Here is a 19,196-nt window from a genome sequence, read left to right as displayed (position 1 = left end):
AAAAAAAAAAAAAAAGAAGGAGAGGATGAATTTCAGAATAAATTTCAGACTTGCAGGCCTCCACGTTGCCTCTTACCAATGATTTGCTATGATCTTATAACTATAGAAATATTCTTAATGAATTGTTGTCAATGCCAAAACTAAACCCCACCATTCCTGATTGGGTGGGTCCCATACTACATCAGTTGAATAATTGAAAAGTTAAAATGATAGAGTTGAAGTAGTGTGCATTTGGTGGAAAGGGCTTCAAAACATAATGTCCCCATCTGAATTTTACAAAAAAAGCTTTCCACTTGTCAATAATATAGTCCTCTTCCTCCAAAGGGATTTGATGCACATGTGTTTGAAAGGTGTTGCTAATGAGACTTGAGTTCTAAGACAAAGGAGAATTAAAAGGAAACAAACACAAATGAATAAAGAAAATTTGGAGCATATATAAAAAGACAAAAATAGGGAATAGGAGAAATAATCATGTATCTATGAAACAATGTTGAAATTGAGGGATTATGTCAAATTTACTTCATGATATATGAGCATGCTAGAAAGTTCAACCTAGCAAGGTTTGTATAGTGATTTTAAACAATAGATACACACACACTTGAATTAGCATCTGAATGGAAGATTATTAAACCAAACCATATATTAACCACTTCCAGAAATTAATTAGGGGACTCATTATCTAGTGACACAGTAAAATTTCTCCAAAAGATGCATGGTAAATCATGATTTACTTATATATCTATATTTAAAAGGTTTATTTTATTTTTAATGATGTGTACATGCATGTGTCTATACATGGGTACATGTGTGGGGGCTGATTTTATTGAATCTATTTTATTTTCCTATTACAATGCCAAATCAATAGAAGGCATTAAAACTTTCAACTGTCATTGTGAATTTGTGATCCCATCCTATAAACAAATAAAATTTCCAAAGAGTATCTACACTCACTATAACCTAAGTTATCAATGTTAACTCTGAAGGGCAGAATATCTGAACAAATCTGTTACTTTTAAAATCAATACATACAATACTAGTGTTTTCTACTGATGAGAGAGAAAAAATGTCTAAAATTAAAATGGCAAGGGCTAGAAATATGTACAGAGTACTCTATTTTACTTGAGTAATCATGGTAAATATATTATTAGGGATATAATGGCCAAAAACAGTCCATTATTTATTTTACTTCTTCTTTTCCTTTTTATACAATATTTGTATTGATTTTCTGGGACTCCATGCCATGATCTCCAATCACACTCACCGCCCAGTACTCCCAGTTCTGCCCCTCATAATCCCCCTCAAGAAGAAGAAAACAAAGAAGCAAATAAGTCCAAGTTAGGATACCCACACATACCAGAGCATGCTCAAACTCCCAGTGGTCAATCCTCAAAAACAAAAAAAAAAAAAACTGAGTCTTTCCCCATCCATACCCCTGCCAGAAGCTATCCACCATGGAGACCCACACCTCAGAATCCTTATCACAATTTTTAAGAGTTATTTTCAATGGCTTTCTTTCTAGGTTGTTACATCTTTTGTGGGGAGTAAGGTTGGGGTAAGGCCTATATCACCACATCCCTCCTTCTCAACTGTACATATGCAGTCATCAATACCCACAAAAGTAGCTTTCTTGCCCTTCATACCCAGCAAGAGCAGACCATGGACTACCAATGGTTTCTGGTGACATTTTGAGCCACAGATATCCACATGGTCTCCAGTATCAGCATATACCTCATCCCTCAGCATGGTCTCCTGTGGGAGTGCAGACCAATCCCAGTTCTTAATCTGGTCCACCTGCAATCCAGTTTCTAATTGTGAGTCAGGGATATTTCTTTTTTGGCTAAAGAGTACATCCGAAAAAATATAAGTATATGTGAGGCAAACACTCTATAATATATTTCAAGAGTATTTAAAAGGTTCATATGTAAAATATTATTATGCATTTTTACAATATAGACAAGTAGCATAAAAAAGGAAAATAAAATTTAAATCCCAAGAAAATTTAATACCAAAAAATTCAATTCAAATATATATTTTAAAAACCATAGAATTTCCCACTAGAATCCAAGTTGTAAAAAGTGACAGAGGGCATGTTGAGTGTTGTAATAAAATTGTTACAAATGTAGAGATAAAATTAAAGGTGGGAGGAGCAATAAAGAATTTTAAATTGAAATATTTTCAAGCCAATGCTGTACATGAGCTACCCTAAGAATATGATGATCATTATATACTTTAAAATTTAAAACCACCTTAGAACATGTAGAAATACCATCAAGACAAATTTTCTTGGGCTCAAGAAAAGATAAAGCTAAGGGGGAAGTTGAAATTTAATGTAGTATGTGGGGCAGAGATGGTGAGGCAGGAAAAATCAGTTGGAGTTTTAGACAGATGAAGAGATGGAGGAGGTGAGGCAGAAGGATAATGAGGGGATGGAGGAGATCAGGAGGAGGAATCGCCTCAAGAACCAGACAGACAACTAGGGGAAGGAAAGTTAAAGAACAGAATGAAGTAGGTTAGAAGATAGTTTTGTGTTTTCAACAATTTCAAGAAACACTGGAATAACCGTTGCTCATTTTCTTTTTTCAGATAAGAAAATTGAAGCCAAGGAAGGAATTGTTTCAAGCTAAAGTAGACATATAAGTTCATATTGAATTTTAACCAAAATAAAATCATGCATTTTAATCGCCACATTCTTTCCAATGACTTTGTTTTCTAAATAGGAAAGAAATTCATAACTTCTTGTATAACATGTTCTGGATAAATCAACTTACCCTACAAGTACATTTTACATAATGTCATCTAGAGTACAGAAAAACTATGTATGTCAGGATGAATGGGAATGCTATTTTCTAGATAAATGATTTTGCTTCATTTCAATAACATTGCTGTGAAATATACATCAATTTTATAGGTGAATGGCTTAGCCACACTCATCTACAATTGTTTACTCTCGGGTGTTCACCCACCCAGGGATTGCCATTTGGAGTTAATATTTTATATTAGCTAATAACTAATGACAGCTAGCTTATCAAGTATTCAAACATGAAGTGTGCTTAGAAGTCTGTTTGTCAGTAGAAAGCCTTATCCTCCACAGATGGACAGTATCAAGAAGTAGACATATAATGGTTTGTGAGATAGGCTTTTATAGGATATGGATTTCTTGAATCTACCTGCCGTAGGTCCTAGGAAAGTGTAGAACTGTACTCTTTGTCTATACCCCTTCTACAAACACCCTATTATGTTTGTCCATAATTAACAATTTTATTTTTTTAATGGAGACCCTTTTGTTTCCAAATAATTCTAATTCACAGGTATTATTTAGGGAAAGAAAGACTCTTACTTTCAAATTTGTAATGATAGTTCAAAATTAGAACAAAAAATTAATTCACTTGAGTCCCCTGTAAAACTGATATACTAAAGAAAACCATATAGATTCATTTACAACATGCAGAGTAGCTATAGATTATAACCGTTCTAAATAACATCTGAGCAGATTTAGAAACTGCCTATTCTCATGAGGCTTTATTTAGTGGCCACTAAATACATTAAATGTGCTTTAAAAAAGATATAGAAGGCTACTTAACATATGGTCAACTTGATGTCACAAATCTGTTTATTTTAAAATTATGAAAATAAATAACACTAATAATTAAAATGTAGCATAATTCTATGCATCTATCTCCTGGCAGAAATTCAATGCTCTATTTTAAGATTAAAATGCATCAATTAACTTGCTATAATTTAATACTTTAATTAAAATATGAATTTCTAAAATTCTGTAACTTGAAACTGAGAATCACTCCAGGCTTTCCTCAATCAAACCATATAAAATATAATATGGTATACTTGAAATAAGGCAAAACAACACCAATAAGCAGTGTTCATTTTATTTTTTTAAATGAGAATGAAAGAGATTTGATGGAGGAAGGTCATTGGTAATAAACAAACTGCCTTGGCCCATTTTGATAGGCCATCCCTTAGGTGGGTGGAGTAGGCAGAACAGAATGCTGGGAGGAAGAGGAAGTGAGCTCAGAAGACTCAATAGCTCTGCTCTCTGGAGCAGACTCCATTACGTTCCGACCCAGGATGGACATAGGCTAGAATCTTCCCGGTAAGTGCACCTTGGGGTGCTACACACATTATTAGAAATGGGCTAGTCCAGGTGCAAGAGTTAGCCAAGAACAGGCTAGATATAATGGACCAAGCAGTGTTTAAAAGAATACACTTTGTGTGTTGTTATTTCTGTTGTAAAGCTAGCCGTGCGGGAGCCGGGTGTGACGAAAATCAGGCCCGAAGCTCCCACAACAGAGATTTGCATAAAAATCCTTTCACATAATCAGCTTTCCCTGTGTTTTGATAAAGTTTTCAAAGAGCATTACACTTGCTATTCTACAATCACTGTTGATGCCTAGAACACGAAGTACATCAGTGCATGGACAGAAAGTTTGTGAGTAACAAATAATTCCAGTAGACACAGGAGAAATGTTTTGCACCTGAGCACTCAGTAAAATAGCTTGGTATTTGTTACGTAGAAATCTTCCTTGTGCTTTCATCATTGAACCTTCTAAGAGTGTGCAGTTTGATACGTTCATTGGCCAAATACCACATATGGAGGAATATCTGGACTTTATAGAAGCCAATGATGACTTGGGCTTACAAAGAAGTTCTATAATTCCATAGATTGATGTAGTCACATTGTGAGAAACACTTATGAAATAGTATCCTAAAAATTTTTCTATTTTAGTAATGTATTAATAAACAATGTTTATGAATCTAATCTACATGGAAAGCAGAAAAGGACAAGATCTCCTGAGTAAATTGGGAGCCTGGTGATCATGGGAGAGGGCTAGAGGGGAGGGGAGAGGAAGGGAAAGAAGCAGAAAAAAATGTATAGATCAAAAAAATCAATAACATAAAAAAAGAAAAAAGGAAAAAATTTAAAAATTAACAATGTTTAATAATGTTTGAATAAGCAATATATTAATAGTCAAGGTTTAAATCAAACTAAAGAAACAATTAGCTAATTGTTTAATTCTATAATTTGTCAATTCTATGATTTTATTTTTGAAACATAATTCTGTATATGTGTGTCTAAATTATTGCTCTAGTTGTTCCAGTTGGCATTATGCTGTAAATGACAGTGCCTTCCACATCAGTATTTGTTTTTTAATTTTTCATGGCACAAATCCCACAAGTGTCATTAAGAAAAATTTATAAATATAATTTAAAAATCTTTCTGAATGTTGACAGCTTCACAAACGCTGAATTTGACATGGATTATTGCATAGTATTAGTATCCCTTTAAGTTAATAAATTAATTAGAAAGGATTTTTGGTTAATTACATTCAGTAAAGTTGGTCTTCTCTCCCCAGCTCTAACGATAGACAGTCCTTAGTCCCCGAGAGTGAACCTGAAATAGCAAGCACTGAGTAATGAGGAAGCAATAAGAAGTAGTATAAATTTGTACTATGACTCCATTAATGCAGCTTACCCATTTGGCTACTGCTCAAGTGCCTTCTGTTCTGGGATCCTGTCCCAGTGCTCTCCAAATGCATTTAATCACTTCCTCTTTTCTTTCTCTTATTGGAATTTGCTTGTAACATTTTATAGCCCTGATTATATCACTTTACTGTGTTTAGCTTTAGCTTTGTTTTTTTTTAATCTTGGGGTACTTCAATACATCCAACATACAGTAACTCAAATAAATATGTGGTGATTAAATAGTGTTAAGAATCTTAAAGCATATGGTTTGGAGTTCCTGGGTGTAAAATGGGAATTTGTTAACTCTTTGAAGATTTTAGGTTTTGAAGCTGATCAACAGGCACACAGATATTCCTACTCTTTGGGAGTATTGGTGAAAACATGTGCTTGCATTATTTTGTGAAATACAATGTACCTCAACTAAAAAGTAAATTAATGTTACTCAAAGTAAAATTGGAGATTTTAGAAAGCAGAAATCTCAGGATCAATTAAAATAAAATTGGACAACATTATCATGTGAAATTACTCTAGGTATCCAAGGCTGTTTCAACAATTGAAAAGTGATTAATGTAATCATCATTTCAATAAACTGAAAATAATTGCATGATCATAGCTATACATGGATAGATAATACTTGAAAGATCATTTATGATTAGAAACTCTAAAAAACTAAGAATTGAGATGACACCATCAACTTGAGAAAGAATATTTATAAATACCTCACATTTAATGCTATGCTTATTGACGAGAAATTTAAGCTTTTCACTTGAGTCCAGTAACAAAGTAGACATAGCTCTTCTTACAGACTTTTCAGTTTGATACTGCCATTCATGACCAGTCAAGTGAGACAAGGAGATAAAAGCATGTAAATTAGAAAGGAAGAAAAATGTCTTTTTATTTGCTAATGATATCATAAATGTAGAGTAATCTTATAGCATCAACAACAGAAATAATAAGAATAATAACTGGAAGGCTGATACTACCTGACTTCAAGACAGATTGCCCAGACACAGTCACACAGAGATATTGTCAACTGAAGAGAAGATATCATATTCAACAAGTCATGTCCAAACAGCTGGCTGTCTCGTACAAATGAAACCACCAGGACAGGTTTGCTTTAGTCTTCAGAAAAACTAATTCAAAATGAATCATATTCTTTAATACAAAATGCAAAGCTGTAACATTACTGGAAAAAAAAACCTGGAATAACACCAGGTGTCAAAGACACTTTAGACAGAACACTATTTATACAGAAGAAAAAGTTATATAACCATCACAGTTCAGTAAAATTAATTTTTAACTGTGAAGTGTACTGTCAAGACAATAGTAAGAGGAGCCATTACTTGACAGAAAGTAATTGCCAAAGAAAGATGTAGTTGATGAAACACTACTAGCTAAGATATAGAAAGAACTCTAAAAATTTGTTTACTAAAACAGTCAAAACTGCACCAAAGATCGTGACATACCTTACCAAAGAGGATTCATAGATGCCAAATTAACATAGTAAAAAATGCTCCTCATTAAATGTCAGCAAAAGGCAAATGGCAAGATTGTGGGGGCACTGCATACCTCCTAGAAATGTTGGAATCCAGAATGCTCTCAGGGTTAAGTCCTGGCGAGGATGTGGACCAACAATTCCGCTCCTATATTACTGATGGAAATGCACTGTGGTATAGACACTATACAAGAGAGTGAAACAATTTCTTATAGAACAATGTATCCTTACCATATGATCCACCAAGAATGAAAGTTTATATCGATACATGTGGCTGCTTATCATAAAATTATATCGAGAATTCTTAAATCTGGAAAACAACCAGATGAGTCTTGTGAAGTCAAAGAGATATGCAAACTGAAACATTTGAACACTGAAAGACTGTTCAGCAATAAAAAAGAGATTTTCTGTAAAATCATGAAAAGACATGGAGGTGTTGATGTCTCTTGACAAATATTCACATCACACACTAGTAATTTTGCTGAACTATTATGACAGTAAAAAGGCAGTGAAGCTTACTCTCAGTATAGAGGGTGGTTACATTCCAACATCTTGACACTTTGAAAAAGGCAAAACTATAATAATGATAAAAAGGTTGGTGACTGTCAAGGGTTGGGAAAAGTAAAGGCATATGTGGGTGATTTAGGGGTAACATAAGCTTCTTTGGTGGGAAACTGAAAAAACTGGGAGGCTTTGCACATGTGAGAGATAGACAGGAAAGCTTGGAATTTTCTACTACATTTTGCTTGAACTTTAATGTAAAAGTAAGCTCCATTTAAATAGTTCATCCACCCTCTTATACACACATGTGAACAAAATTGGTATAAATTATCCGCCCATCAAACTGACCTGATAAAATTCATAAAAATTTTCTGTACTCTACCATTTTCGTATGAAATTCTCATCTATAGATGATTTAATAATGTAATAATTCAATAACCATCTTCAAGACATTTTACCCACATCAATTCTGTAATCACAGATTAAATTCAAAATGTTTGCTTGCAAAGTCACAAACAACACTTTACATATTTTGATTCAGCAAAGGGTATAAGTGGGCAAGGAAGGTAATTGAAACAGTATATCCCTAATTGTGTAAACCCCACGCACTGCTCTGAACTATCCCTTGACAGTTGGCAATGTATACCTACGTACCAGGTATTGCCCCAGCTCCATTTTACTAGTCAAACCCTTCTCTCCAAGGTGGTATCATTTCAGGAGACAAATAGTCACACACTGCGAACTCAGTCCCTATAAGACTTTAGACCTATGATTTGACTCTAATTTTTGCAAGACTTGCTATAACCTTACGCTCGAGTGACATACAGATGAACTACACAGTAAAGTACAATTTTACCTGGACTAAGAATTGCACTCTATAAATGAGTTCTCACTTAGACTTTTCAGCACACCTCTTAGTTCCACTGTGCTATACATATCAGGAATGCTAGAAGTGTCCTGATAAGATGGAAACTGGTCTATTTCTTTCAACAGAGATAATTAACATCTTGTGTAGCAATTTCATTTGCTGTCTCGTCACTTTGCTTCTGGGATCTAAAAATCTCCAGCCTTACCAGCAGTTGTGTGGTGATTCCTAGGGGTACAGGTGTTCTGCTCAACAGCCTTGAAACAGCCATTCTTAGACCCTGAAATCCCCACAGCCCAGTGGAACAAATTTCTTTATCCATGAGGCCTAGTGCTCACTTTTCTCAAATGATGTTGAGGGCCATAAACCCATGTCATTGATTCCTATTCCCTGCTATCATTAGTGAATGAGGAGTGCTGACTGCTTACCCCTTTCAATGGCTTACCCTCTATCACACAATCCATGCTTACTGTTTCCTGGCCCATGGCTTAGCTCTAGCCTCTTCCTCCTCGGAAATTTCTCAGCTGTATCTTTCAACATTCCTCAGCATCATAATCTCTTTTTGACTTTATTTTTTCCTACTGTAACTAAAACCCAAATCTTATGTGAATAGTCCCATTCTCCTTTAGCATTTTTAAAAGCTGTTTTAACATTGTTTATACCTACAAAGTTATGGATCTGTACCCTTGGCTCCTGGGGAACTTTTCCTTGTGTCTTCCAAAACTTCTGAGTGTTTTCACATTTCTACAATTCATATTATGATAGAAATTACTATGACTATTAATTTTTAATGAGTCTAATGTTGCATTTACCGGTAATATTTGTGAAATAATGGTGTTATTTGATAAGTTCTAGGGAACAAACTATTAAGAAAAAGTGATGTGAGTTATTTCAGACCAAGTGTTTTAAGGAAGCCTGTGTTCTCTGTCCCAATGTTGACAGCTAGAAGCAGTTGAGGAGGTAACCTGGGAGATATTGAAGCCACCAGAAAGATCAGCTTAGGCCACCAAATCATCACTTAGATGAAAAAATACTCATATGTTGACCAGAACCACATGCCCTGGTCAAGAGAGAATACTCCCTGGCAATAAAGTGTTCTTTTTCTGAGGCACCAAGGAAATATTTTTTTATTCAGTTGCTAATAATCCCACTATTGTCTATTGAACTATGGTCTTGGAGAATTTTACATATAATAAACATTATCTATTTCAATTCTGAAGCCCTTGTTTCATCTAGAGCAATAATAATATCTGCTTATACATGAAATAAAGCATACCTCCTTAAACCATGACCTCCAGTTGGGTTTGCTTACTTATTTTGCTCAATTTGGCTACTTTCTCTCTGGACCCCTGGGAACCCCTCTAGAGTCAAGGCTCTTGCCAACCCTAAAATGGCTCCCATAATTAAGATATATACTTCCCTGCTCCCATATCCATCCTTCCTTTATCCCAACCATCCCATTCCCCCAAGCTCTCCCCATCCTCCCTTTCTCACTTTTCTCTCCCCATCTCCCCTTTCCCCCATCCCACCCCACCCCCAGTTCCCAATTTTTGCCCAGCAATCTTGTCTACTTCTGATATCCAGCAGGATAACTATATGTTTTTGTTTAGGTTCACCTTCTTATTTAGCTTCTCTAGGATCATGAATTATAGGCTCAATGTCCTTTATTTATGGCTAAAAACCAATTATGAGTGAGTACATCCCATGTTCATCTTTTTGGGTCTGGGTTACCTCACTCATAAGCATGATTTGAAACTTTTCCTGTCTCATAACTCCTTCTTCAAATCACTCATTATCCAACAATATGAAAGCTGACTCTTTTCATGGCACAAATTTGTTCAAGCACTTTATTTGATTTCAGTTTTTCTTAACATATTTCCATACTAACCACACAGTTCATGGTTGAAGTCAAACTTCAATTGAATAATTATCTGAGTGTCATTGCCCTTCATGTGTTTGAATCCAGTTTATCTACCAATGGCTTAAACATGCAGCAACTGAGGTGTCTGTTGTCTCAATGATGAAATAACCAAGTAATAGAGTTCTAATGAGTCAGGTCATGAAACAAGGAAGAGAAACTCTGATATAAAAATGAGGCCACGAATCTATAACCCTCCAACTTACAGAAACACAACAACTGACTTGGCATCTTTTCTCAAATAATGTACTCCAAACTCACATTTCTGGTTCTAATCTCGCAAGCATATTCTATAAATGTCCTCCACTGTCATCATTTTCTCAGTATCATTATATCTCATAACTAAGAACACAAACAGTGACATTTACTCTCATCTTTGAAGAGCTTCCAGTGTATCTATCCTTCATCATTATCTCACTTCAAATGTTTGTTGGTATCACATTCTAAATACATAACAGCTTTCCCTATAGTTCTTGCATCCCATGACTCCAGGCTAATATAATTTTGCCTAAGTAGAATTAAGTTATGTGCAATTTTTATCATAAGTTACTAAACTCTAAACTCTGTCCAGCCTAGTAATTGCCTTCTTTTCTGCTGACTGAGACTGGTTGAGGATCATCAGAATGAGTGGGAGAGGGGATGCAGGAGTATAAGTGAATTCGTCTGAAATTTCACAATCCACATACACATGTGAAACTAGTATTCTTGTCTACATTACAAAGGAGGAAAAAATCTGGAGGTTACAATCCAAACAGGCAGAACTCGAAGAACTCCGGCTCAATTATAAGTTTTTCAATTTAGCTAACTCTTAGCTACTAATTATCTTTTCATATTGAGTTTCATAGCATATATCTTATTTAACTTGTAATAGACTCAGAAGTACTTCAATTTTTAAAGAAATATTCTATGACTATAGAAAGTAAAGTCCCTTGAAGACAGCTAATATTTTTTTTTAAAAAAATTGTCATTAATTAGCAATATTACAAGAATTATTTCAATCTTGTTAATGTAAATGTATATATGTCTACAATACAAATTATTATTGATGCTAAAATGTACCAACAAAGCCAGCTTGTAAGAAGAAAAGGATTTGAGCAGAAAACAATGATATATATAGCTTTTTAAAATGTTGTTATCTATCATTATCATGCATGTTTTCCATGTTGAAATACTGTGCTAAGCAGTTTTTATATATATAAAGTAGGAACTGTTAGCACCCTTATTTGACAGATAAGTAAATGGAAGAATGAGAAGAAACTATCAAAGCCTACAGGCAAATCCTATTTCTGTGGAATTTTAGAAATGCTGAGCATCACATCATCTTCTGGATATGTAGCTAAGACTTCTATAATGAGCCTTTCCCAAATGTGAAGTGAACTAAAGGTTTTTTTTTTTAATACAAATAGTGAATGATAATGAATAATTTTGATTACAATCAAATAGAGAAAGAGAACAATGTGTAGAGTATCAGAGTGATCTCAGAATACTTAAGGAACAAATTGTTTTGTCTTACCCATAAATTCAATCCCCAAGTGGTCTGCTACATCAAAGTCAGCATGGAAAGAAGGGAAACAGAAAGAGAAATGGGTTAGAAAAATCCAAACAAGGATATCAATGCTTGTTAGAACATCATTCCAAGACACAGGATATGTCTCTACTTTAACTATGTTAGCTTTGAGATGTAACTTTTAGACAGTCAACAGTATCAGTTCTTGGTATTGTCTTTAATATTTATTTCCACAAAGTTTATAAATTGTTACTAGGCATTTTAGTGGAAATACAATGCATAAATAATAAAATATACCAAATGGGAGAAGGGGATCAAAGAATTCCTTGTAAAAATATTTTCAAAATCCACCATATTTTTTTGTAGATTACATCTTTGTTCAACATAAATTTATTTGGACCTCCACATTAACAAAAAAGGCAAAGCCCTAACCAGGCTATCAAAGGCTATAGTGCATGTTCTTCACATTCATACACACGAATTGATGACAGTAGACTTCTTTCTTGGACATGTTATATGGGACCACTGTGCAGTGGCAAAACTAAAGATCTTACAATGGTCACAAAGTCCTGGGTAGATTGAATGCATAAATGCATGTACCTGAAACACAAGCCACATGACTCCTTGACTTGACCTGTCGTCAGATCAAAAACAAATGGCAGAAGCATCATCCTCTGTCTTGTGTGCCCACAGACACAGACAGTCTTGAAAAGCTAGACTGCCTGTATGCAGAAGACTAATCAACTCATCCAGGCCTATTTACTTAAATAGCGCCTTCTTTCTTTTAATTGTACAGTTATGTACTCATTCACTCTGTAAATTCAACAGATGACTAAATGATGGTTTCATTCATTACACAACTATTTGTCTGGAATGAGGATAAGGGGAAAAAACTATTGCTGAAACTATATTTATTTCCAAATCCAATTGCTGATCTCATTTTAGGGATTTAGTAAATAAGCATTTCTTTTCAGAAAACATATGATAGTTGCTCATTAATATTAGTACAAGTATGGATACACACATATAAAACACACTTTTGACATTTCGGTAATTTCAAGTACTTAATTCATTTTAGTTACTTAATTTGGTACAAATTAAGTTCATGAGGTTGTGCCATCACTGTTTTTTTTTTTTGGCTCTTCCATCCCACCAGTCAGAGACTATGTCTTCTCATGTCCCAGGTCCCCTCCCATCAACTACAAGCAACCTCTACATTCCGCATCAGTTCAATTTGCCGGCGGTTCAGTTGAAGTGATTAAAATTCATGTGAATTACAAAATGTCTACTTTGATGAAGAAAGATAGCAATGGTATTTCTAAAGTGTGGGTTTCTCCCTCTCTCCTATTGGCAAGTGTTTCACTGCTTGGGCTGCATTGATATGTACTTTCCTAATTATCTGTTCATTTTTGTGAAAAGACAGCATTTTTTTCTGAGTGAATTCTAGCATCATCAGCAGGAGACCACAGAGTAAAATTCTGGCCATCCCTCTCTTAGTAAGTGCCATACTGAAAATCTGCAATAATGGGAGAATTCAGAAGCGGAGAATCTGTTTCTTGGAGGGACAGAAGTTGCTATGCAAAGAACGCAATTTAGGAGGAAAAGTGACAAGTGCAAGGTTATGTTCTTTTGCAGACAAGGAGCCCCCAACTGTGTGCTCCAGAAACATGGAAGAGATACTGGATATATAGAATTTTAAAATGAGGTTCAACTGAGATTAGCTCTCATGAAATTATGGTAAGGTAATTCAAAAGACAGCAAATGATACAATTTGTCATTTGCACACAAACAAAAAGAAACAAAAGCCAGGAATATTTGGAAATCAGCAAGCAGAGGCTCTCATGTGGACCACAGGTCTTCAGAGACAATGTCCTCAAATAGTGGACCATAGCTGACAGGCAGAGAGGCCCTCAAGGAGTAAACCAGAGATATCCAGAGGCATAGACTCTCCAGGAATGGGCTACAGATATTCACAAGCATAAACCTCAAGTTGGGAGTACTCTAGCCTCAATTTCATTTAAAAAGATCTTCCTGGTAAAGCTTCCATGAATGAACACTGACCCTGAGTCTATCCTGCTGGCTAGAACATAACAGAGAGCCAGTCTCCATTCTTCCACGACGCTCTGTTCTACCTATGTTTGTGACTAGGAATCTAGGTGACCAGTCTTCTTGACGTTGTAGACCGAGCTAAGAAGTGAGCCTTGTTGATGCATTGGAAGTCAATTTACGTACTTTACAAGCATAACAAACTCCTGACCAGCAGCACGGACAAACATCACAACTAAAAATTATTCAAACACTGAAAAAGATAAATAGGAGTCTTGATGAAGTAAATCTCTCTTAATATAAAAGTTGCTAGGGTTGTAATTTGCAGATTTTCCAGCAAAGTGCTATCTATGGTCTTGGATATTGAAAGGAAATTGCTTACTAATTTTTATGATGCCCTTTTTTAATGGAAACTGACAAGCCTGAATATACAAATAAAAATTATTTTTTATTTAAAATTCTCTACCCCCTGCTCTTTCACCACACACTACTGTATTAAAGATGCCAAACCCTGTGATCACTATCAGTTTGAAGACACTGCTGGGCATTTCTCTACAGTTAAAGATGAATGGAAAACAGATGACAGAAAAGCAATTAATTGTGTTATTTCAGTCACATGCAGAACATAAACCACAGCGTTTCTCAGAAGCCTATGCTGATTGTTTCTCAAGGCAAACAGCTTGCCTGAAAATGTTCCGGCCTGAAGGAAAACATCAAGAGGATGTGAGTGAGAAGAAATCAATTCATAGTTCATTTCTTCATTCACTCAAACCACTGAGTACCAAGAACTCCTCAGACCTTAGGGTGAAGCAATTGGCACATGGCTCAAGCGAAAGCCATCTGCTTTCCCCTGAAGAATGTATGCAAGTCTACAATTTAAGCTTTTTAGCTCCTCCATTAACTTTTTTCTTTTTATTTATTTGTTTATTTATTTATTTATTTATTTATTTATTTATTTATTTATTTATTTTTTCGAGACAGGGTTTCTCTGTGGCTTTGGAGCCTGTCCTGGAACTCGCTCTGTAGACCAGGCTGGTCTCGAACTCACAGAGATCCACCTGCCTCTGCCTCCCGAGTGCTGGGATTAAAGGCGTGCACCACCATCGCCCGGCTTATTTATTTATTTTTAATTAAAAATTTCCACCTCCTCCCCTCCTTCCATTTCCCTCCCCCTCCCCTTAACTTTTCTTTAGAATATTCATACCCTTAGCATTGTTCCAGAGTGGCTGACTTTTACCCTAAACTAACTGCTCTAGGAAATAATGTAAGGATGAGATACTCTGACAGCAACTCCTAAACTGCCAACCTTGCCCACAGTAAAAGGGCATACAGCCACACAGAGGGCGGAAATATCATTCCCCAGTCATAACGCCTATAAATGAGAGGGACTGCCATTGAGCCCAGGTAGCCTGACTCTCAGCCTTCATTATCCAGGTTTTAAATGACCTCCCTCTGAAGAAATAGCTAATTTTTGCAATGTCATTAAGGAATGAGACATTCTGGGATGAATTATTTAATCCACTTAAAAGAGTAAATTGTTTTCAAGCGTCCTCAGGCACCACTGAAGTACCACTTACTTACCTGTTTATTGATGGGAGGCCAAAGATGAACTGGTTGAGGGGGGTAGAAAGGAAGACAACTGTTTCCTGACACCGAGGAGCAAAACGAGCATACTATTAATATTTCCTCATTAGTTACCAAGGAAATTCCTGTAAGATGAGGCTAATTTGGTTATTTTTATATACTGCAGGTGCTAAAGAATTTTGTTAGAAAAATCTGTCAAAATTAAGCCAAATAATCTTAAATGTAGAGTAATATTTAACAGATACCAACAAATCTTCTATAGAACTCAATGATTTCAATGACTTAGGTCATAAACAAGTGATGGAAACACAGTCCCTCAGGGCAAATGCATTGAGAAATTTGTAAAATTCTTGCCCGTATACATCTACCTTTGACCAAAATTATTTATTCTTAGTTTGTAATGTGATGTGTTAAAAGACACCCATGATTCAGAAAAAGAAACTTCAATGAATTGCGATCCACATATTTTCCTTTCTTTATATATTACCTTTTATTTTTTATCTAGATAGAATGCTGAAAATGTAGCTGATCGGAATCATCAGGTATCAGGCACTGCTATTAATAACTGTCATCGTATGGCACAGATACGAGAAATTTTTTCCCACTAACTGAAATTTAAGGTGCGCATGTCTGAAACTACCTCGAATCCTTTTGAGCAGGGACAGCAGGATTCCTCAGCGGGTGTTTTAGCTTTTTTTCCAACTGCGGGGATAAAGAACCCTAGCAACACAACTGAAGGGAAAAAAGGGTTTGTTCAGCTCAAACTTCCCTGCTGCAATCCATCATGATAGGGAAGTTACAGAGGCGGGAACTTGAGAGAACTCATCACATTTATCCACAGTGAAGAACAAAGAAAGTGGATGAGCAGCTCCATTTCTCCCTACATATAACTCAGAATGGCCTTCCCAGAGAGTGATGCCAACCATTCTGAACCACCCTCAATTAACACATAATCCCTCACTGACATGCCAACAGGCCAACTCAATCTAAACAATCTCTCTTAGCAATCCTTTCCATGGTAATTCTAGATTGTATCATGTTGAAAAAAAGCTAACCATCAAAGTGAGTAGAGACACTTACTGTCCCTCCTAAAGACTTGCCTTTGATCCTCCGAAACAACAGAAAAAAAGAACCTACTCCTGTAAATTGTTCTCTGACCTCAACATATACCCACACATACACACACAAGTACACATACATGCATACACAAATATATAAGTATAAAAAAAACCACAAAAGCCTCTGGAGTAACTCAGAATTTTATATACTGATATGTTAAGCACAGCTGCCCAACCTTCCAAAGTAGACAGGCTGAAGAAAAGCAACAACAGTATTTGACTTAATTCCAGCCTCCAGATGCAATGGAACATGTTGTTAGCTAAACTAGGGTGAGTAAGGCCCTGTGGTGCAGTACCGAGACAATGTCACACTGACTCAGGCTTCAGTCTTAGCACAGAATCAGAAGCAATGAAACTATGTGCCATTGTCACAGAATTTTCCTTCCGGTGTTTGTTTAAATCTTCGTTCCATGGAAAGTAGAAAAGAAATTTACATAAAAATAGTGATCTCTGGTTTATAAAGTTAAAATATTGGGGCTAATGAGAAGGCTCAACTGGTAAAGGCTCTTCTTAGCAAGTCTGACAGCCTTAGTTTGACTCTCAGAACACACACGGTGGAAGGAAGGAAAGAACTCGCTGCTTAAGTGGTTCTTTTTTTTTTTTTTATTGAGAAAAGGAAAAAAAGTATCCGCCTCCTCCCAGCCTCCCATTTCCCTCCCCCTCCTCCCACCCTTCTCCCTCTCCCCCAAACTCCTCTCCCCCTTCCTTCCCTTTTCCCCATGCACACTGTTTTGGACAGGGCTTGCCCCCGCCCATACACACACATACACATACACATGCACACACACTAATAAATGTAAAAAACAAGTTTAAAAAATTACAACATTTGGTTTAAGGTTCAGTGGCTTCTCCATGGCAGGAGCCCTCAAAGCACTTTTTGATGTGTGTGATACATAGTCCCTGTGATTGTTCAGTAGCTTTCCCACTTGGCAGAAGGGTAGTGTTGTCTGGGAGTGCCCATGGTTCTAATGATCTCTGCCAGCTGCTGTAGGAAAAACTCGTCATGGCAGTGTGAGCAAACCACCCACTCAATTACAAAACATGCCTGTTGCACAGTGCTTCTCTTCATAATGCTACTGTAGTCTGTCACTCTGTAGGTTCCCTCCCAGATCTGTGTCACATGACTTTTCTCTTGTGACACTCCAGGAACAAATAGTCCATTGGGACAGAGAAGATGAAATAGGATTTGCGATCCTGAACATTTGAGAGCAGTTCATGTCTCTGGAAATTTCTAGAATCTCTTTTATAGGATATTTGGGTGCCTCGTGATATATTAGTTTGCTCACACATGCTCCTAGCCCCAAACTGAGATTATAGACCAAGTGACAAGATCATTTATTGAAACAGTGTCAAGCATGTCCACATTTAATACAACAAAACAGGCAAACTAGGGAAGGAGGAGATGGAATCAGACATTTCTGATTAAGGAAGAAAGCAGTAGCAGCAAGTAGAGGCACCCCAGCTATAACTTCTTCAGTCTAGAAAGTAATATGTGGGACTTCTAATTACATATCTTTAATAAAGCCAAGGGGTTAATACACAGGCAAACTGTGTTTGCCAATGCTGCCAGGGCATACAGCTGTGTCATTATGGGAAAGAGACTCTAAGATGTCACAGAGAAAAGGCAGTGGCAGGAGGCAGAGTAACAAGCAAACCTGAATCCCACCTGTCAGGTCCTACAGCAAGAGTGGAGATGGATAGACAGGGATCTCTTAAAGGGAGAAGCATGCTCCTGCAAGGAGAAACTGGGGAAGTCTTTTGCCTAGGAGCTCAGTTCAGTCCTGTCACCCAGCATTAGAGGGAAAGGCAAGTTATCACCATTCGAGCTAATCAGTGGAAGCATTAGGATTTGAATGTAGGTCATATTTCAATCTCAATGCTTCCTTTGCTACCTCGGCAGGCATATGATTTAATTTTCACCAGTGCCTGTACATTTTACCATAGAATTTATGCCTGCTTATGAATGAAATTCTTAAATAAGTACAAAAATTAATATTAAAAATGGAAACTTTGATCCCTACTTCTAAGAAGCAGCCACTGGTAAGTTTTCTTCTGTCTTTTCTAGGACCACTTTTATAATTGCAAAGTAAGCAATGCATCACTGCACACACCCTGCATCACGAGTGTGAGCTGGAGGACTGGCTTTGGTTGTGTCAGCTCAGTAAGCACAGACCTTGCTCACCTCCACCACACTGGGACTAACAGCATTTTCCACCGTTGGGAAGAGGCCATGACACCATTATGGCAGCCAGCATCCCCACAGACAGGTCATCAATCACCGAAAAGGCAAAGCCACTCTCTGGAAAAGTACAGGACTCCGCTCTCCTTTTCTGGGCCCTTGTCACAGAGCGTGACCTCTTTATTTTCCTTTCTAAAAAACTCTGTTGTTGATCCTTGTTGGGCACAGACACCTTCATTTCACTTTCTTACAATCAAAATAAGACGACTCGACTCATTTGTGCTAAGGAAGAAGCAGCTGCCATGGAGACCGGGCCACATATTCAAGCAGTTCACACTCAAGGCGAGCATTCTGCTTCACAGCTTCAAAACAGGGCTTCAAGGACTATTGAGATGGCTCAATGGGTAAAGGCACTTGCCCTCAGGCCTGACAAAGTGAATTTGATCTCCGGGTAGAAAGAACAGCACAAACTGCCATATAGTATAGATTATAGGTGCATGAGCAG

The 19,196-nt window shown here is 36.6% G+C and overlaps 1 protein-coding gene across 8 annotated transcripts in view; it reads right to left on the bottom strand.

Annotated features, from left to right (window-relative positions):
- Nrg3 (neuregulin 3) overlaps positions 1-19,196 on the bottom strand; it is a 985,750-nt gene that overhangs the window by 93,594 nt on the left and 872,960 nt on the right. For 5 of the 8 annotated variants that reach the window (XM_026780001.1, XM_026780006.1, XM_026780003.1 and 2 more), the window contains exon 4: positions 11,771-11,797. In XM_026780001.1, coding sequence (XP_026635802.1) covers positions 11,771-11,797 — 27 coding nt within the window. The remainder of the gene's footprint in view (positions 1-11,770; positions 11,798-19,196) is intronic. The other 3 variants (XM_026780002.1, XM_026780008.1, XM_026780005.1) reach the window with 1 other exon arrangement.

This window comes from Microtus ochrogaster, chromosome 6 (genome assembly GCF_000317375.1).
Source record: "Microtus ochrogaster isolate Prairie Vole_2 chromosome 6, MicOch1.0, whole genome shotgun sequence".
Taxonomy (NCBI): domain Eukaryota; kingdom Metazoa; phylum Chordata; class Mammalia; order Rodentia; family Cricetidae; genus Microtus; species Microtus ochrogaster.
This window is presented reverse-complemented; position numbering and strand designations above follow the sequence as displayed.